Source organism: Dermacentor andersoni, chromosome 5 (assembly GCF_023375885.2).
Source record: "Dermacentor andersoni chromosome 5, qqDerAnde1_hic_scaffold, whole genome shotgun sequence".
NCBI classification, from domain to species: Eukaryota; Metazoa; Arthropoda; class Arachnida; order Ixodida; family Ixodidae; genus Dermacentor; species Dermacentor andersoni.
The window spans coordinates 168150717-168172986 of record NC_092818.1 but is presented as its reverse complement, the minus strand read 5'-3'; the positions used below and the strand labels follow the sequence as shown (position 1 = coordinate 168172986).

Genomic DNA, 22270 nt, shown 5'->3' with positions numbered 1-22270 from the left:
TGTATCCGGATAAATCGGACCCGAGGGAGGCCGGCAAATGAGGCTGTTTCCTAGTGCTGCTGATTTCCACCATGGTTGCCGTGCTAGGAACACGGTGAGCGCAAAGGCTACATTCACGTCAGTACCAGAGTTTCTGTTGTTTAAGAGGCAGCCACATTACGATGTGTTACACCAGGGATGGGAGACTTGCGCCAATTGCGCCATTTTGATAGAAACGCAAATTCCTGCGCCAAACTGCACCAAACTGCGCCAAACGCAGAAAATTGACGGAAATTGCGCCGCGGTGCAACAGAACGGCTTCGGCATGTGTGCTTCGCCAGCGGCCACGATAAGCGAGCGGATTCGTTCTCAGAAAAAAAAAAAAAGAGTGCAGCCGTTCACATGCCGCACACCGTGCGACGGTGGCTCCCGCACAGTTTCTCGTAATTTTCACGCTTAAAACAATAGACTTTTCGGCTCTTCCGGCAAGTGGCAAGCACGCGCGTGGCCATGCACTCCCGGCTCTCATCGCTGCTGGTGGAACGGCCAGGGCGGGTATTTAGAGTGTACTAGAATACGGTTGAGTGGGCCGAGTGGCGCGGCGTTGCATATAGTTCAGGCGCAAAACAACAAAAGTAGGCTTAGGGAGCTGCGAGCGAACTAGATATTAGGGAAGCGCGCACTGCGGCGCGTTCAGCAGGCGGGCGTCTGTCCCTATGGCCGGTATAGCGTAAAATTATTCCAATCTGTTTTATGCCCACATGGGGGAGGCCTGAGCCATTTTGACATAATGGCGGATTTGGAATAAGAAGTCACAGTTTTGCAGGCGATGCATCGATTGCGATAGCAAATTAGTAGACAGGTGTACGAAGTAAGGATAGCAGTTTTATCGACCGTGTGAACTTGTAAACACTCGCTTACTAAATAAATTAGCAAGCGTGGTGTCATGCGTGCACAAGCAAACATGAACACATCTCACTCGATGACCGCGGAAACTCGCTGTAGTGTGGACGTGCGCGGCAGCAACAGCGAGAGAATTGACCTTCGCACTCTCTCTCGCATCAACGCGAACAGAGCGGTGAAAACACAGCGCACACGAAGCTATCAGCACTGGCACTCTGACTCTATCGCAGATCGCTTTCAAGCAAGGGATCGTGCTGACGCGCCTTGCCCAGCAGCCACCAGCGTAGAACGCCGCGTACCCCGGTGCCTTGCGCGCGACGGAAGACAGCGCGCTTCCTTCGCGTTTTGCACCTTTGCACTTGCGAGATTGAGCGTCGCACTCTTTCAATCGCACTTAAAGCATACGGCGCGCGGAGACTATGTTATCGCCCTTGGACTTTATACGGAAAATTACGGCGACGCCGACGGGCCGAAATGCGCCCAGAGTATGCATGGATATAATTCCTATCGCAATAAAAACAGGATCGGAATAGGTTTACGTTATACTAACCCAGGGTTGATCGCGGCTCTCTGGGTCTACGGAGACATATGGTGACCCAGAAATTGTTACCGTGTTGATTGGACTGCGTAATTTTAGATCATTTTCCGCTATCATCATGAGCGTAGGCGCGGGAATATACAGGGTGTCCCACGTGACTCCCACGCTCGAGGCACTTTGCATGTATTCACGGGCTTTTTTAACGCTCGGAAAAACACTTTTATGTAGCACGTATTGAGCAATAGAAAGCTATATCGGTTGCTTCTCATGTAGCTGTACAATTTTCTCATTGATACTTTTCATCTAAGTATAATATTGGAGAAGTTAATTAAGTAAGACTAATTATATATTTAGGCGGAATACAAAAAATAACCTGAGTATTTCCAAGCGATGGCAAACAATATTACGTTGGTTATGTCCAACTACATGACATTTAAGTTGTAGTGATTGTTACGTGGGACATCTGTATAGTTCGATCGTAGTGCCACCGATGATTTTGGGTGTACAGGAAAGCAGGCGCCGTGCCGCCCCTCGGAGCACTCTTCAATATTCATGTGCGCTATAGCCATAAAGCGCGCTTCTACTACGCGCTTCGTGTTTGTTTATTCTGTGCTTCATCGTGGTTTCGAAGTGCGCGCCGTATTCCATTACTCCACCAAAATTCAGGTTGACCTGCTCCAAACTGCTTCAAAATAAAATTTTATCTGCTCCAAATTGATCCAAGACGAAATTTATTCTGCTCCAAGCTGCTCCAAGATGCAGTTTTGTCTCTTCTAAACCCCTCCAAAAGGCAAATTTACTTGCTCCAAAAAATTGCTCCAAAATGACCTTGGACAGTCCCACTCCTGGTTACACATAGCGCACGCACCGTAAATGGAACATATATGTAGAGAGGAAAAGAACCACAATAAAATGTTAGCTGTGAATTGCTCTATACGCCCTCGACTCTTTATGCATGTACACATTTAAAGACGCTAGCTAGAGTCAGTGATAATTTTTGTTGAGTACGAAATAAAATGTTTTGTATACTGCGTTCAGTTTTGAATGTTCAGGACGAGCTCTATACTAACGCATTAAAGGTATTTATTTTGCACCGTTTTTTTTATATATCGACGGCGTTAGTGCAGACGTGTAGTTCGACGTAATTATTATGTAGAATATAACGGTAGTTATGCTACTGCTGGATTTCGCAGAAAGGCAGACAGTTAGACGATGGTATACTGTCAGTAAGATATCGCCCCTGAACATCAGCTATAGCGTTAAATTTATGTGCAAAACCAAGGATTGAATCAATACCTGGGTGAAAAGATTGCCGTGCCGTTTAGGCAAATCTGTGTTGCTTAAATAAAACTCACATTCCCTTCGTTAGAAAATACGCTTTATAAAAAAGTTGCGCCATGTATTTTGAGTCATCTTATGCCATCAAAGTTTCTGCGACTGTTCAACTTTTTTTTTTGCGTATCTGGTCGCTTGCTTCACCCAATTAGGATGACACCTCAAGTCCTAAAACAGCCTTCTAGGGAATAGAGCTTGCTCAGTAGTTTATAAGCATCCAGAAAATGAAATCTTGTGTGGTACTATATGTCCCTCCCGTAAAAAACAAATCGAGAAGAGCAAAGTTAGGCGACGTATCACAGCTACTTCGTGGGAGCTTAATATTACATCAACGCGGTTTTTATCGCATCATCTGCATTGCTCAGAAATAAATCACAAGCATGCGTACTGCATTGAGCTCCTCTAACGTCTTTCCCACCCTATTTATCTCTCTATCTCTCTCTTTCTAAGGTTGATTTCGCAATAAAATTGTTCATTTTACTTTCTTTGTTGCCCATGAAACTTGAAAAAGAAAAAAAGATTGTGAACTTGGCGAATGTAAGAGGGGAAGAGATGACTAGTTGGCTAAGTCTCAATCAAGCATGTTCTTTCTTCGCCAACAGAGGCGAATCTTGAGGAACTGACAACAACGGAGAGAATCCGTAATTTTCTTTTTCCATTTGCCTTCTCAAGCGCGTAGCTTTGAAATCAAAATGTCGAGTCTAGCTCACATTCCAAATCGCGTACTCGCGGCTTGCAGCGCAAAAGAGAGTGAAAACACGGCAATCTCGCTTCTAGAGGCCGGAAAGCTTTAACGCAGCGCCGTGCCAGCGGGCTGTGCATGCGTATATACATATGTCGGCTGCGTTGGCCTGCCTCGGGCTCTTGGAAACGCCATTATTCTCTAGAATGGCGGAAAGGATTGTGTGGGGCACAATCCATCGTCCCCCATTCGACCACGCTTCTTAGCTGACCTTATTACTTCTCTGCGTCCCCCCGCCCCTTGCCCTCTGTCCTTAAGACCATGTTCTGCGTTCACAGCATGCCATCCACGGCACTTGTGCAAGCTGGGATCGGCGTGCAGATTCTTTCGACCTGCTTACCGCGCTCCCCATCCTCTCACAGCCTCTTTTCCGAATTCTCTACTGCGCAGCTGGCGGACATGCCTCGGCAATGGACGCGGCGCGACCGCCTCACTCAGCCTGTGCCGGCCTCCCTCCCCTCCACCCCCTTTGGCTGGGCATCATAGCGATGCCCGGGGGTAAGGTTATATAGCGCAATCTACCTCGCGCGATCTGCACGTTTCCGACCGTTCGATAACCGCTCGCAAAGCTTGTTTTCGCATGACGCCACCGGATCAGCGTTATATCGTCGGGCGCTTCCAAGATTTGTGGGCCTCGGGGCGCGGCTCTGCATAATCAGCTACCCTCCTGGTATCCTTGAGACCAACCGATAGAGTGGCGGGGAATGTGTCAGGTCGGAGGGCGAGCTAGAAAAAGGGTCTAAAAGGAAGCCCGAAACCCAGGGTATGCAGAAAATATTTAAAGAAAGCAAAAAAGAAAAACTAAACAAACAAAGACATAAAATGATAATATCAAAAAACAGCTTTCGCCATGAGCTCCTTCCCAGTGTAACAGAGAAAGCGGCAGGGTACTCTTAATTTTTGCTAAGGCTGCGTATATTGGATAGATACTTTATTACGGATGAACTAGAACTCCGTCTTGTCACAAGTGGTAAAGAAACTGACGCAAGATGGTTACAGGCTAAGTCTTCTTTCTGAAAGTATTTTTTTTATTACCTTCTTTTACCTACAGCACATGCTATCTCAAGACCCGCTACCTTACTAACAATTACAAATTCCTCTCCATCAGAGTGTTCAAATGTGTCGCGTACAGAGTTTGCTTGAGATAATTTTGTTTGTAAACAGCTTGCACCAACAATTATGTGGCCTTATGGCCAGTTATCTATTACATTCGCACTTCTCTTGCGCAACAATTCTCTTTCAGGCTTACATTTAGCGTAAAATTGTGATTACAGTGAACGGACTAGCCCCGGAGATCGAGGCGGTTCAATTAAAATTGCTTGTTGTTACGTCTTTTCATTCAGCTTCTCTGCCGGCTGACAAACGTGCATCCGTACGGTAGCCATTCAATTCCAAGAGTAACACTCCTTTCTTCAATCAGCAGTATTTGATTAAGCATACGGTCGCGCTTCACAGGCTTTCCGGTGCTCATGGTAGGCATGCTTTTAGCACAGTTACTCACATCATAGCCTTCGATTCAGTTCTCTTGCGGAAAACAGAATTCTTGGACATTGGGCCTCAGCACAAGTTGCTGTAAAAGCCCAAGCATGTCTATCTTTAGGCATCGTGACTGATTAAAAGAACTATAGACGTTCTCAGTTGCCTTGTTTCATCACTTGCGTGTTTGTCTTGCAAGTCATCATGACAAACGCATGAGGAACTGTCCACATCCTTAATTACAACTTTTGCTTGTAGTCTCGTCTTGTCACTGTGTCTCCTACGTTGATAAAAGGAATGCATATAGTAATCTTGCGATACTCAGTTGCTATTTAGCTTGACAAAATACCTGGCTCTAAAGAATTGCAGGCGCAGTTTTCTTTTTGTTTGCTTCTTGATAATGAAGTGCTCGTGCTGATTGTATAAAAACGACTCGTTGTATCATTCTTTCAGAGTTTCTCAGTCTCGTAGTATAAAAACTCTCCTCTGTTCCCTGTGCGATTCAATAAAAAAAAAAGAAAAGAAAGAAAGCATTTGTTCCGAAAGTACGAATGTCAACATTTCACCAGAAGAATCTGAATTTAATCCTTTTCGCGCTTTCAACTGAATCTATATAGGGTGTTGCAATTATTAGAGACACTAAGTGGATCACGGTGTGTTGCCCTTTCGCAATAAACAGTGCGTAGGTCGAGAGACCAGTGCACACAAAAAAGGGAAGAACAAGAAGAAAGCGCAGTAAGAGATAATACGCAGAAAGAAAGTAAGGTGCGGTACCATACCCGGGCCCTCGTATTTCTTGCCCAACCGTTACGTTCGACCGTAATGCAGGACGGCTCTTCAGCAGTGGTAAAGCTTGAGCAGCAATTTCAGCGCAGCAAGAGAATGTCAACAAAAAAAGATGGAAGCTAGGTACCCAGGTGTTAGAACGCGTTGAGCCTCAATGGATGGGACAGAAGCGAACGAAAGTGAGCAGAAAGGCCTCCTTTGGGGTCAGCTGAATTAGAAAATAGTGACCGTCATTTGTAAGCCGATGGGTCACAGTTACGCAACTTAGTGCCGCTGCACAGTAACGCGGCTATAACATCGACAGGAAGTTTGTTACTATCAGCGCCGTTGTTGCCACGGTTCATGAAATCGACTGGCTTCAGTGACTGATTGTAGGCATGAAATCATAGACGACTGCATATGTTCGCATTGATAGTACTTCGCTCGCACCATATGTTTTCTTTCTTTTCATCCCTTAACCAACCATCACCCTGCGTAGGGTAGCATACCGGACACGCATCTGGTTGACCACCCTTCCTTTCCGTCTTTAGTTTTCTCCGCCCCCTCTTCCTCGACTTCAATGGTCGCGTCGGCGTGTTGCCAAAAGATTGTGCTCTAGGGAGTCAACGTGAATTAAGAAAGTGACCGCTGCGCTCTGTTGTGTGCATTTCGTAAGGTACTTGGATATATGTTATAGCGTTCTTGTCTTGCCTCCTTTTTATAGGTTTACCACTAAAATACGTAAAATTTCTATCAAATAAAAGGCCATTCTTCACTCATCTCAGTGCGTCCATCATTGTAGGAAAGTAAACATCTTCTCGAAAGTGCAATAATTGTCGTTGGGTGATTTGTCTGGAGCGTGAAGTGAGCTCTGGATATTGCTGGCGTTGGCACTTGTCGACAGCGAAGCACTGATGGTTCTGCGAAATTCCAACTAAAAGCATGAAAGTAGCTCTCCAGCTTTTCAATTAGCAGCAAATGAAATGCCATTTCAATCCGAGTTTTTCGCTAGAGTAAAAAGAACACATGCTTAAATCTCTATCGCAGTCATCCTGACTGCACCAGAGCCATTTATTATCTTTTTTTTCTTTTTTTTTTTGCACGTCATGTAACTCTCTCTGGTGTTTAGCTGGGGGCAAAAGCTGTCGCTGAGGGCGCAACCACATATTCAATGGCGGCGGCTGTGCATTCAGTCTACGGAGGATGTAGGAGATTTGAATCGTGCATGAATCTGTGACGGGACAGTGAACTAAGTATTGGAGTACTTTGGTACAGCATTTCCTTACCATGAAAAGCAAAAGTAATGAGCTACTTGAAATATAATGCTTGTCTATGTTGCGAACTTAACTCTAATTTCAAGCAACTTCTTCTGCCGTGGGGATGAGAACGCGCAGTGCTATCCAATCTTAAAGGAAGCACCTCATTACTATTTGGGCATCGATTACAGTTGATATGTTTGAGGAAGGCCTGTACGGGATTTTTTATTCATGAATGGACTAAACGAACTAGCCGAGCAGAGAAAAACACGAAATTGCAAGGTAATATTCTCAAGTACAATACACAAATAGGGCGCTGGAGGTGCGCTTTTTAAAAAGACTATTTAAATTTTCAGCTTTCATGTATGCGCAAAGACAGTTAGATTCTTTACATGGCAGTGGAGTCCCGCACTCGTCAACCTGGTACTCACTGGTCTCGTGAAATGACTGCCGAACACGGTTAAAGTATTAATGTATGCCAACGACATCAGCGTCTGGGTATGTGGTGTGACACGGCCGCAGGTACGCGCAAGGCTTCAAAAAGCTGCGGCGTTTACATCGACGTACCTAAATGAACAAGTCTTCAGGATCTCGTGAGAAAAATGCGCATTGGTCGCGTTTAGCCGAAAGCGATTGAGATCATACGATGTCTCTATCGACGGTCAAAGCATACCTCATGTCAGGACGCACCGATTCTTAGGCTTTATCATCGATCGTGACCACTGCTGGAGTCATCATGTGGCCTACCCAAAGAAGCGCCTGATGGATGTTTCTAATGTGTTTAAGTTTTTTGGAGGAAAAGCCTGGGGTACGTCAGTACATGTAATGATGCAGCTACACAGGACAATCTTTCTTGGGTATTTGCGATACGAATTGCCTGTGCTGACCAACATCTGCAGATCTAATATTCGTACACTCGAAAGCGTCCAGGCCCAGGCACTTAGAGTGTGTCTTGGATTAGCGCGATGCTCGTCAAGAGCTGAAACAATTGCGATTGCACAGGATTTCCCAGCCAAAACCCATATAGTCATGGAAGCGCCCAGAGCACACGTGAGACACCTTGCTCGCGCACCTGCCCATCACCTAGCCTCACTGCCAGAGGATCGACCACGTGGCTCCTTTTGTCAGACAATCCTGTCCTATTGTGCATACCTTCCATCAGGTTATACAGCTCCAGCAACAGTTCCGTTTCCCCCATAATGCTTGGCTAAAGCAAAAGTTCGCCTAATGGTACCAGGAATACGGAAAAAAGCACAACTCTTGTCTCCAGCACTCAAGCAGCTTTCACTGCTTTTGCTGTACGAGACTTTCAACGAGCATTATCATCTATATACTGACGATTCAACAACGGTGAATGGGTCTGCGGGATCGGTGATCTAGCCTGCAAAAATCTCCACCGCAAGGATTCGACTCTCTCACCAGACTGCATCGACTGCCGCGGAACTCGTTGCTATTAGTCGTGCACTTCGCGTAATTTCTGATGAACTGCCCAAGAGATGGAGCATTTTCAGTGACTCCAAGGCTGCTCTTCATTGTTTAGTTTCTGCCTTAGGCCGAGGACCTCACGAAAAACTAATTCTAGAAATCAGACAGCTGCTTCACCACCTCGTCGAGCAAGCACACGACGTCATGTTACAGTGGATTCCAGACCACTGTCGCATAATGGGCAATGAACATGCCGATGCAGAATCACGATCTGCACGTGAGGAGGGCTTGCAAGACTCCAATTCATTCTCAAGAACAGATGCAGGAATGAAGATTCGTGTTATTGCAAATGAAGCCATAAGATCTTTATGGAACGCACCAAGCTTGAAGCACACACGTCCGCACCGACTGGACCCATCCCTCCGACTTCGACTCATATCTGGACTATCTCAACTCGAGACAACAGTTCTTGCCGACTGTGACTTGGTGCTGCTTTCACAAGATATTTTGCCTTCCAAGTCGGTATGAACACGGAGAGCGCTGCTTGCAGTCACTGCGGCGGCGAGGAGACTATAGAACATGTACTTTGCCACTGTCCTCGATACAGCCCGCATCAGCTGTCGCGAGCGGACATGTTGGCATGCCTTGACGACAGGCCACTTTCAGAACAGACAATCTTGGAATGCCGACATGAACTGTCGTCGCACCGAAAGTTCGTCAAGGCTTTGTTGACTTTTTTACGTGCCAGTGGCCTTTTAGAAAGACTATAATGATCCCGTCCTTTTTTTTTCATGCCTTTCTTTTTGTCCCCGCTCTTCTATCGGTCTTTACCTCCCCTTTCCCTACCCCTAGTGCAGGGTAGCAAACCGGAGGTTTTTACTCCGCTTAACCTCCCTGCCTTTTTCTCATTTGCATCTCTCTGTATGACAGAGCTTGTTACTGTGCGAAATTTTGAATTTGCACCTTGACGCATTGAGAAGACACTTTGCGTTGTACTATTACAAATTCACCATACAACTGGTGATTATACGCTGAACAATGTGCTTGCGGTACGTCTTCTTCAAATTTACTCCACTTCTACTTTCACGTTACATCGCGACCGTCAATACAAAGGCATGTTTACTCTCCAATCTCTTTTTCATTGCATTACAGCACATCGTACGCCACCGGTATGAATCCGCGCACAGGCGTACTTCGTCGTGGATATGTGTAAATAAAGGAAAACTAGGCCATCAGAGGACGGCTCAATGTCTTCTTGCACTTCGGGGCCATAGTGCTGTCACCGCCATCCCCTGGTTCCCGGCTCTTTCAATATTGCACGTGATGCCTTAATGGAAATGTGCACTCATGAAGTAGTATGTCAATTAATCGCGCTGTGTTTACCTTTCCGATCAAATATTCCTCTTGCTGACGCCATTTCAAGGTTTTCTTTTTTTTTTGTTTGCGGCTTAGAATACATGAATTTTTCTTGCGTAGTCCTTGTATTCGGTGATCAGGCGGGCCTTCTGCGTCCTTGCTTAATATTCTTACCGCATTTATGCGCACGCTCGCACTTTGCGAACTGTGTCAGCGAAAACCTAACTTTTGTGCATTAGCTGGTTCTGAAAGCTCAGAAAGTATGGAAATGGTTGTGTGCATGTTATTTTTGTTCCTCCGCTGTACACTTTCTTTTACTTATTTCTTACTATTTCTTTGTAAACCTACATATATTTGAACTCGACCTGATGCGTTACATGTGCTCTCTTTTTTTCAATAAGAGTCATGTCTTTTTTTTTGTTCGTTGGCATAATCTTCCGCTGTCTTCTTGCCATGTGCTTCGTGAGTGCAACTTCGAGGCCGAAAATATTATAAGAGGATACACTATATCCCCAGCTGTGGTTACCTTCAATAAATTTGTTGTGGTAGTAGCGGAAATGTTGTCGGTACGAAAAGTATTGATGTTTTAAACGAATCATTTTTGAGTTTGTCATAGAATACTGGCGTTGGGGCCCTATAACGTAAAGCTATTCCAGACTTTTCGATTCCAATTCTGCAATCAGCCCTCCGCGATTGGTCAAAAACTTTTTTGAACCACCACCCCCCTTTCGGCTGTCTGTCACACGACGTCACGAAAACAGCGATAGCTCCCCATCTGATATGACGAGTAGACACTGATTATGCATGACTGGACCGAAAAAAAGAAAAATAGTTATTTCTGATTCGATGCCTTTTCGCCGTTAGCCCTCCGCTATTCGTCAAAAGTTTTTGCGCTGCACCTAACCTGCCTGTCACGTGGCGTCACAAAACCAGGAAAACTCACTGCGTCGAAGTAACGTGTACGCGTTGAAGATGCATTATTATGCCCGAACAAAACTGATTTTTTTTTTCTGAATAGCCGCAGGCTTCCCTGTTCCGAAAGGTATAAAAGATGGCGGCCGGCGATCGCTCATGCACTGGCTACTCGAACCCGCCGGAGAGCGTTGGTTTATTTGCGTACAATAAAACTTTTTGCGTGGCCATGTAGCGTTATCGAGCACTTTCGGCACGTTTATGACCTCACTTGGCCAACTCTTCTTTGCTGACGATCCGTTTTAGCGGCATTCTTAACCTTTCGTTGCATGCCGCTGCGATTTTCGACCAGCCACCTCAAGCTAAGTAAGAAAAAGCCGACCAATCGCAGACACCGGCGCCACACCCTTCATGCGGTTATCGATTTTTAGTGCACTGGCTCGGCGCCTTCGAATCCCTCTCCACTTGAGCATGCTCCTCGCCTCTTATCAGCGAATTAGGGAAGACAAGCCGCTCACTGTAGCCAATGTTATTCGTTTTGAAGCAAGCAAAAGTGACCTCCTATAAACGAGGAGAGCATTTGAATGGTCTGTTCAGACAACCCTGCGAGTCACCGCCCGATGCTTCCGTCGGCGGGCGCGCAAATTTGACGTCAGGTGATCAAAATAAAAACATATTTTAATAGTTTTACGTTATAGGGCCCCTGGACAATGTTTATAAGTACCACAGCACCCACACCACTAGACATTGATCTTGTTAAGAATAAGTTATGCATATACTACATCCACTGCATCCAGCCTTTCTTACTTAAACAATACGTTATAAAGAAGCCCTTCGTAGAGAGCACCAGCTTCAGCGCGCTTTACTCTTGCAAATATCGTTGAAAAAGTTACGGCGCACTTGTTTACGTGGTACTTTTCTTTCATACTTAAGTATGAAGACAACCCGAAAACTTTTTCTTTACTCAAAAGCAGTTCCCCGCATACATTTCTGGTACGTGAATTGGTAACACAATATGAAAAAAAAAGAATGCCTTCTTGCATGTTGAAAACATTCGAGCGCTTGGAATAACGCATCTTGCATCCTACTAATTGCAGTTAATCACTAAATAAGTTGCCAATAATGTAGAGGCCTGTCTCTGTCTGCCCGTTAGTACTGTCACTGATTCTTCCAGTTAGCAATAGGCAGTTTTATTATGTCATATTGTGACTGAAAGTATGATTTACGCAATGGCGGAAACATTACATGTAGGGGGACAACTTCGAAAGCTCTGACACACAAAGAAGTTATCGAGTGCTTTTAAAAAAAATCACACTGAATGCTCATGTTCGACATCTTATGTGCCGTTTTTTCCTTTATCTTTTTGCAGTCGTCGTCATCTGCGCATCACCCGACACGGTGCGAGAGATTATGCTCACAGCAGATGATCTTGGCATGGACAACGGCGACTTCGTATTTTTCTCCGTGGAATTATTCACCACGTAAGTCGCTGTCCATCATTTATTGTTCCCATTCAACACTGCCGTTCTTGAAAGTTTTGTATCAGTGAGAAACGAACGTTTAGGCCTTTGCTCTGCTCACATTTCGAATTATACTTATTTTCTTTCTTTTTTTTCTTTCTGCATGGTGTCGAACTTGATCGGTTTCGTCCACCGCCTGAATGCATATGTACATGGAATGCACGCGTGAATATTTCCATATGTATTTTCTTATTTCAAGCACTTTTTGCTTGTTCTTTCGAGGTATTTTCGAGCATATAGTTTCAGTATTTGCTCTACTGCAATAAAACATGACCGAATTTGCAATCCATATTGTTCTCAACAGGCTAATCATCAATCAATCGGGATAGCGAACATAAAACACATAGCGAATGTGGCGGGCCAATGAGAAAGCTGTTTAGAAACAAAGATCATTGTGAATTCAGTCCCTGCGTACACAAGGAGTGAACGAGGTGTCATGATCTTGTAATATCTGTTAGGCTCTGCTGTCTCTGTTTCTGCAAAATTCTAATTCTCCTTAGACCTTCCACTCACCTGTAATGACGGTAATGTATACGAGACAGGATCCGGAAATGCGCGATGATTAATAAGCAACGTCCGTGTTCGTTTTCTTTCGCTCATGCAACATTTACGATGACGCGTTTCAGATTCAGATTCAGATTCAGATTCAGCTTTATTGGTTTAAAAAAAAGGTGTTTACAACATCACAAATATACAGACGAGGGTCCCAAAGTGAAAGAACTGCAGTGGGACCCTGGGTTAATAATAACAACATTGATGGTGATATCTGTAGACAGCAAATGGGCGTTGTTATCAAGCAACATCGATAGATCAGATACATTAACATACACTTCATTTAAAATCAAACAAACACGAAAAATCACGTTATAAAAGAAAGACGGGAAAAGGCAGGAAAGAAAGCAGGAAAAGTCGGAAAAAGGTAGCTCTGCCGAATAATAAGGGCTCGCGAGAGGGCCGTCAGGTTTCACCTGATGGTCCCCGAGTGGGCCTAGCCAGGTGACGTGGAGCTTGCTTACGTCGATAGTGGATCGAATAAAGTTGTTTCTCTCTCTCTCTCTCTGCCGAATAATAAGCATATTTAACTTTGAGCGACTGGCTGAGCATGCCCTCAAAGAATTTTGATTTGGAAGATGCAGAAAAGAGCAACATAAGAAAATATCGCAGTGATAAAGAAAGGCTGACTGTTATAACCAGTGCGCGGGGAACATGTATAACAGGCCTCGTTGGAAATGCATCAAATCGGGAGCGATACACAAAGCAGCTGCATTTCGTTATCGACACGATCAAAGGGTGAGATTAGCGTACTTACGGAAGTCGCACCGGCGACTACTTGTCTCAAGATTTTTTTTTGTACATGTGGTGCTGTACACTGTAATACGCTTGCATATGTAACATATGCATATACTATACATATATAACGTTCATATGTAATGAATATGTTCGTAAATGTGCTCTTCTAGATATCAGCATAAGCAGCACCAACATTGCAGAGAAATTATCAATACAACACTCCGAACAAAACAGCGCTACCGCTGAACATGCAAAACTGAGAATGAGAATAAGATAACATCCTCATATGAACAAGATGTTTCTTTAGAAAAGGACCATGTGTTGCATATACGCGTATATACGCTAATAGCGCCGCACTATTCTAAAAAAAAAAAAGAAATTCGAAGCTGTGTGACGGCCCTTTTGCATGGAATTTGTCGACCACAGTCCCAATATATTTTTTTAAAAGGAGAAAAAAATCACATGATGTCTCTCATGTCTCTGTTGCTCCTTCGTCAAATATTCTTCTTTTTTTGGGCTCTCGAGCAGTGATACCTCCATCCCAGGGAGAAGTTATAATACACTAGCACTCTTAAGGCGTCGCACTATTGGCTTCTCAATTTTCTTTAGTGTTCAAATCTTCACAGCACTATGACGACGAGGGCTGATTATATATCACTAATGGCATGTGTCGGCACTGTTTTTCAGTCATATCTTTTTTTTTTTTTCCTTACGTGTTGTGCACAGGCCAGGCATGTTTATATTAAATTTATTGGTACTTGAATAGCAGTGTTCCGCCATGAAAAGGAAAGCATTCACGGCCGGCTTTGGCCTGATAAACAGGAGAAGGGTATTTGCGGTAAATATTGGAATGTGGAATGAAACCATGCCTATCACTGTTGACAGGAAGCACCATTTATGGCTTAGATCGCAATATACGGCAGCTTTCATATGAGAAAGTTAGCACACGCTGGTTAATGGACTAAACAAAGGTCATAAGAATTGGTTTCATCATGCTGCTTGTTCTAATACTTCAGTGTCTAATAGGACCCCTCCTTCTAAGACATGCCCCAGCACACCAACACTCTGTAATCTCTTTAGGAATTACGTACGTGATTCATTTCATCGTTAAGTGCACATAATTTGCTGCCACACATATTCTACTCGGTGCGTGGTTTGCTGTTACAGTTTGGCTTTATTGGGTTGTGTTATTGCAATTTATTCTCTGATACACTATACGTAAAAAAATACTGCAGTCATAGGAAAATACACCAAGAATTTGAGCTCAGGATAGTAGCACATACAGGGAAAGCACAACTTCTTACCGTAGCCTTTTTTACTTTTTGCTTATTCATGCAATGCTATTGTTTCATTTTAGCCGACAATCATTCCTCCTAAATGCTGTTACATTGATTCATAAACAAATGTGGACACATCGCATAAAAACGAATAGATATTAGTTACTGTCTTGTGGATATGGTCGCGCGTAGAAACTTCTTTGGTAGTACTGTAATTTATAATTGCAGAATAAAAATTTGCTTCTGCAGAATGAGGTAGTTAGACTAGAACATCACTCGAGCTTAACTTCCTATGTGACATACTTTGTGGCAGAAAGCCGCAACCGAAATAAAATTAATACGAAAACTGCATTAATATGACATATTTAAAAAGCAAGTTACTTAAGCAGAAAATGTTCTGCCACATTTTGAGGTACATTGTTTGTAATCACGGTTAAATATGACAAGTTCATCTTCTTTACTTCAAGTTACCACTCAGTCTACGACAGGTTACTGAAAAATGTGCCTATGGCCGCAGGAAGAAACAGCAACGTAATGTTGACAATGTTCTAAAGCAGCGTGACGCCAGAAGAGATACAAGCCGTCTTTTGTCTTCCGAAAGCGGAAACAGAATCCCGACGACTGTGGTTTTCCGCCTTGTTTTGCCAAAGTCATGATACTGTGCTGTACTCTTACCGAAAAACGGCAGGCATCAAAGAAACCTGCCATATAAGTAGGCGATTCTCAGAGTTACAACAATAGCTGAATAATCGCGCCTCATTTTTATGGTGATTTCTTGGAAAGTAGTATTAAGAAAACAGTGAAGCATCCTTTGAAGTTTCTCACGATTACCCTGCCACGTCTTGCACGTGGCGTCGCTTTGATCTTGTCTCCGATTTCCCAACATCCGCATTGCCAACGAATCTCTATGATGGGACTTCTGATTTCCGTATCCGCTGTCTTTGAGGAGCTACGGATGTGAAGCGCTCTCGATGGAGCTTTATATTATCCTTGGCTTAAATGTGGGGCTACGTCGGCTTTCTTTCATGGCGGTGGCATGCTTGGCTTTAAGTGGCAGCTCCTCACTGGCAATACGCGTCTGCGGTAGCGCAGCCTCTGACATCCTTAGATACATAGGTACGATTCTTTGCGTTGCAATATGTTGTGTCTAGCCCCCTCCTCACTGCTGTAAGCTTCTACGACACAAAGATTGAATTGTGAACTCGGCAACGTATCGTCATCTAAACAGAAAGGGCATGCAAAGATCAGGCAATCCTGCTGATTTCAAATAGGTAGCATGGAAAAAGAGCAAGCGACACGGCTGGCCACCCTTTCAGGCACGTACAGAGGTGTGGATGGTGAATACGAACGCCAACGTAGTAATGTGTGAATACCGCAGCTCGTGCTTTTTTGAGGGCAATGAGGTTCATTGGGTACTAGGGAAAATGCAGAAGGAACTTCAGAAGGTGCCACATAAGTGTTGGGATGAGTTGTGTAGCTTATTAACGCCACCTACTCCAGCGGCAAAGCATGCAACATTGTTAGATCCCTTCGCCTACCAATATAGCTGCTGACAGTTAAGTGTACAAAGAATCAGTAGGGCTGTCTCAAGATACAATATAGAAAGGGTTCAAATCACATTTTCTGGCGTTTGACATAAATGTTCAACTAGTGGAGATCATGCATGCATTGAACGTGCCTCGTAAATTGATGGCACCTTGTCATGATGAGACATATATGTTTGCTGTTTCTGTTTGTTTAATAACTGCACACTGATGGGCAGGTAGGCTACGTAAGGGATGGCTTTCTCAATGCACAGTTGAGAAACTTGCACACACATGTCACAAACACACTAAACATAGAAAGTCTGCAAAAAATGTAAGCAAACGAAAGACAAACTAAAACAGGAAAAGTGACCTACACTTGCCCTCGTGAAGTAAGAGCACACGTGCACTATACAATAAAAGTGCTACTAGTCGCGTAACAGCCAAATGCCATTTTTCAAGAGATCAGGTCATCAAACAGTCAACTGACATATATCTCATAGACATCTTCAATAGAATCATCGATGGTAGAGTAATCCGTCCACATACTATCACGTGGTTCCCGGCACATCTTGACTCCTAGCTGGATTCCCTTCCCAACCTCAACGACATCGCACACGTCCAAGCGGCGCACTAGCCCACCGCGCGGACACGAATGTGAGTCGAGGTCTTGTTGAACCTAGGCTTGTCGGGTTCCGAGTGTTCCTTCCACCTTTAACGAGGTAACTAAGCACTACTACCTTGGCAGGAGCGTCTACTAGTAGTGAGTAGTGCCTCTTCTGAAGCCTAGAAAAACTTCCATGGAACTGCGCCATTTAGAATAATACACCTCATAAACTGCATCTTCAAAGTAATAGAAAAGAGGATCAATGAACAAATACAATGGTTGAATGACGTACAAATTTGCTACATCAAAATTCGTCAAGGTTTCGTTCAGGGCGCTGTACTATAGACATCAATATGGATCCGCCGCGGTCTGAGGAAGGGGGGACTGGGGGTTAGTCTCCCAACCCCTGCCAGTCCTGGACCCCATCAAGGACATAATAAAGTTTTATCTCTCTCATCTACCTGTATGAACCACAACAGAACAAGAGGAAATTCCACAACTGCCATATTCCTGGACATCGCATACGACCTGGCTAGTCACGTTTATGTCCTTGAAGGCATAGTGCTACTCGGCAGTAGAGGAAAGACGCTACGTCTAATACGCAATTCTCTCACAGCCAGACGGATCTCCGTAGTGACTAGTAACGTCTGGTTGACTAGACTAGCGACGTATAAACTTCAGCAGGGAAGCGTGCTAAGTTCCCCATTATTCAACGCAGTGATGGCGCAGCTGCCTCTTCACTTTTCGCTGAACATCTGTTGCTCAATATAGGGAGAATACATTTGCATTTGGGCATCGGCACAAACATTTCAGATCTTCTTCCTTTTCCTTTCATGTATTGTTCCTTTTCCTTTGTTTCTTTATTACAATAGCAACTATATGGACACTCCAAGCGCATTTCTGCCGTCGGCGTCCCCCTGAGGTTCCGCATAAACTCCAAGGGTGATAAAATTGTTGCCGTGCGCCGTATGCAGTGAGTGCGAGTGAAAGCGTGTATAAGTGAGCCGGTTATCGCTGCTCATTTTGCGCACGACAGGGGGGGAAGCTTTTTTATGTTTATTTTCTTTTTTTTTGCTCCTGTCGCCTTCCCAGTCTCCCGCTCTCTTCCCCTCGTCTTAGAAACCATGCCTAGAAGCGTCAAACGACAGCGATCATTTTATTTTCATTCTTCCCTCACCGCCAGGCGCTGCCGACAACGACCGCACGTGACGTCACCCTACAGACCTGTTAAAAACTAACCTGCCGAGGGTAACAAGGGCGCTTTTGACGAAGACAGGGCCACCTACGAAACGTAGGCCAGCCTTTGTGAGGCACCTTATCCCTGTTGCGCATCGTCTTAGCCATGTTTCTAACTTTTCAACCACAGATCACAGAAGGAACTTTGCAAGCGGTGCTTAAAGAAGTAAATGAGTTTACGCTATGCCATATAATATGGGAGTATGGTGGCTCCCCAGGGGCTAAGGAAAACATTGACAGTAGAGAAGCCTGGGAGACCTTGCTCCAGAGCGAGGCTGAAGACAACCAGCGTCGAGCAATCCGCCTGGCCGTTGAGGCCGTGAATACTCACCGTCCTCAACGCGCGGGGACTGCGTCGTCCTCCCCCCCCCCCCCCCCCTACCTACGTGTAGGTTAAGAGGCGGGCACCCCAGCTCGGTGGAATAATAATGTTTTCAATCAATCAATCAATCTGCAGGAATGGGGCATGAGCTTCTGGGCTGACTAGTCAGTAGTGCTACGATACACACTAAAACGTCCTAAATAGTTTAAAACCTGTTTTGGTGGCACTTGCTAGAAAAAGTAAAAATCCATCGACTTACAATTATTCTTGATGGGCGCTGACTGGGGATCAACCCATGTACTTCAAAGCTACTGAAAGAAAGGGGAACAGTATTATTCGAATTCAGATATATGTGACTGGAGTGCGATAGGGAACCTTTACACAAGTTGCTTTAGTACGATCAGTGCTAGGATATTCATTACCAGTACGTCATGATATGCCATGCTCAGGAGACAATAAGGTGCACCTATTGATTGCAACAAGTCTTCGACTTTGTCTTGCAGTTCCTAAGTCGACGTCAGCCACTCTGGTCATCACAGAAGCACGAGAGCCTTCTGTCCCTGTGTTAAAGGAGAGAAAAAAACATTACGAAATTTTTTTTCACGTTTACTGAGCATCAACGCCGCAAGCTACCGGAATTGTTATCACTGAGAAGTATATGAATGCTTGTTGCTGGGCTAGTCGGTTCATTGTTTTACGCAATATACCCCCTCTGTATCCCTTTGTCCACTCCCCTCTGCAATGCCTTCGGGCCTTGAGGGTATCATAAATAAATAAATAAATAAATAAATAAATAAATAAATAAATAAATAAATAAATAAATGTTGACACGCAACTGAGCCCACGCATCTCGGGGCCGGAGAAGCTGACGCTTTGTGGAAATAGCATGCAAGGCTATGTGTGACTCGCGCAGTCGGCGTGGTGTACGACGTTCCACTTACTTGCGACAGGGTACATATCAGCCAGACAGGCCTTTGCGTCAATGATAAGCTGTTTGTCCAGAATAAGATTAGTGCACATATACCTACGCACTGCGATTCCTGTATGTGCGGGCCAGATCTCTCCAATATCCGTATACTTGGTAGAAGCAAACATTCCTTGTCACGGGAATTAGTGGAGGTTTGTTTCATCAATAGGAAACGTGATGTCTGTGTCAGCTATATGTGTGCGGCTTTCCACAGCAGAGAATGGGAATTTTTGGACTGTATAATTAAATAAAGATGCAAATTTGTTTCTTATTACTGTTTGAAAGCCTACTTACGCACCTTGCTACCTTCTCCTATAAATGCGATCCCGTCTGCTTCAGATAAACCTAATTGCGAGACGCTCTTTTCTGTCCTGAACAGTCTTCCGACCCCGTTCACTGAGAAATCGATGTAATTTACATTCACAACTTGTCGGGTACAAATCAATCGTTCCCGTTTTTTTTTTAATTATGGGGTTTTACGTGCCAAAACCACTATCTGATTATGAGGCGTGCCGTAGTGGGGGACTCCGGAAATTTGGACCACCTGGGGTTCTCTAACGTGAACTTATATCATTCCGGTTTTTCTAGACGGTGGTGAATGACTTTTTAGAAATGGTTTTAGGCGCGAAAAATAAGACACGGACAACATAATAAAAGACACGGAAAGAACACGCTCACAATTCATCTTTATTTTTAATGACTGCCGTTATGGATGTTCTTAGAGCTACGAGTGTTGAAAATATTGAGGGAATGAAGAAAAAGCCTCAAGTTTTGCCAATCGTTGCGTTAGAATTAGTGTTGTTTAAAATGTACAGTGGTCACGGAATGAAACGCGTCAATTTAGGGCTAAGTAATGCGCATACTTTCGTTTCCACCGGCTGCAGTTCGTGTCACAACGACGTAATTCTGGCGCATACACCTACGTCGGAGTCGGAGTCACCTTCGATGATCAAATTCCTTGCGATATGACATGGCGCGTCTCGCGTACTTTGCACATATGCAGGGTTCTACTAAATGCTCCATGTCGCGTTTCATTCCGTGAGCACTGTACATTCAGCATGCTGGCGCACACCTAGCGTACACAGATGACTGATAAACGACAGTTGAGAGCGTTTTCTTTCGCTATACCGGCATTAGGACTGCAACGCATCTTTAGGGTATGTTGTGTTACGACAACAACGACGCCAGAACTCTACACAGTTTTGGAAGAAACAAAGTTAATTGCGACTGGCCAGCCTCCACATAAATTGGTAGTCTGCGCAGATTCACCACCTGAATTGAGCTGCTCTGTAACGTTCAGGCAAAAAGTGCACAGCGGACTAATCGTGGAAATTGCTGAGCTGACACAAATTACGAGAACTGGCGACCATGAAACGTCATTTCAGTGGATTACAAGTCACGCAGGTATAATTGGAAACATGCGAGTGAACGAATTGGCAAAACGGTGCACATGAATATGGAAAAGAATTCACCATTCCGCCCTTTCAGCAACGAAATTAGGAACTTCTTACGAAAACCCTCAGCGAGAAGATAATCTGCAGCGTTCTTCGATGAAGGGTCCCAAAGATCACTGTTGCGTGTGATAGTTGAAATTCACGGCACATGGCAACATGTTGCTAAGTGCGAAAAGTTTGTTTCAGCGCTCTCGCTGTGGTGTGGCTTACACAAATGACTCTATAAAATCAATTGTGCAAGCTCCGCGTCGTGTTCGTGTGGAGTGGCGTATGCGTAAATAGGCCACGTGCTGCTGGCTGGACTGCCCGCTATACGCCCAACAAAGGCAACAGCTGTGCGTCGAAGTTCGGACTCTGGGAAGTTAGCGGCCTTGAAAGAAGAGCTTTCAGTGCAGTGAATGACTTTGCTATAAGGACGCGGACAGGAGCTTTGTGCAGTGATTCGCCTTCATTGTCATGTGCCTTCTGTAGTTTTTTTTTTCATTCACCTTTATATATCTGAGTATTTCTGGTGCTAAAGTGTTATTTCTGTGTTATCTTTTTTATCTGAAAGCAAAGTATTTTTTAACGCGAAAGCCTTAGGTGTCTATGTTGGCGGTTCCCTTGAGGAAACTATGCCGTGATTAAAAATGGCAGGCACCGCAAAGAGTAAAAACCCATAAAGAAGAGTCGCAGTTTCGCCCGAAACACGAAGCATCGATTACTTCATCAATGAACTTTGCAAACACGAGCTTATTACGTTTGGAAAATTCATTGATGAAGTCTTGTCAGCGTAAGCTTGAAACAAACTTGTGGGCCCAGGCTAAACGTCTAAGTGACTCGGGCTTTCCGCTGAGCCCGTTGGCTGTCGTAGCTGAAAATGTGAGTAGGAAGTGTAGGGCAAACTTCAGTGAGCGGACCAACAGTACTAAAGCAAACAGGGTGGCCAAAGTTTCATACTTGCACACCAATTTGCATAATTTGCGAAGGATAGCAAGCAGCATAGCAAGCAGCAAGCAGATAACGTAGTTTTTTTTTTTTTTTCGCTCCCGAAAGGTCGCAAGCGCTTTGCAAAAACGTAAATGTGGACAGAAGAGAGTAGCCCGATTGTGCGATTCAGCACCGTGACAAACCCGTGGATTGCATTCAAGGCGTCGTATAGTTTATACCTTTGTCACGTAGGAGGGCCTACATAGGTCAAACCGACCGGTGCCTTAACTAGGATCTTGAAGGACACCAGTACAATGTCAAAAAGCGGTGCCAGGCAATCTAGGAATCCACTGCCGGGATTGCGGCTGCGTCCTAGTCTACGAAAACACGACCATTCTACGTAGGGCCGGAGGCAGAATGACACGAGTAATAACTGAAGCATATAAAATTGACACAATAGAAAAAAATGTGTGAGCTT

General features: G+C 44.5%; 1 protein-coding gene across 1 annotated transcript in view; it reads left to right on the top strand.

The window, feature by feature from the left end:
* LOC126531602 (atrial natriuretic peptide receptor 1-like) overlaps window positions 1–22270 on the top strand; it is a 265340-nt gene that overhangs the window by 110659 nt on the left and 132411 nt on the right. Inside the window, exon 2 of the mRNA XM_050179200.2 lies at window positions 12057–12168. Within this exon, the coding sequence (XP_050035157.1) occupies window positions 12057–12168 (112 nt within the window). The remainder of the gene's footprint in view (window positions 1–12056; window positions 12169–22270) is intronic.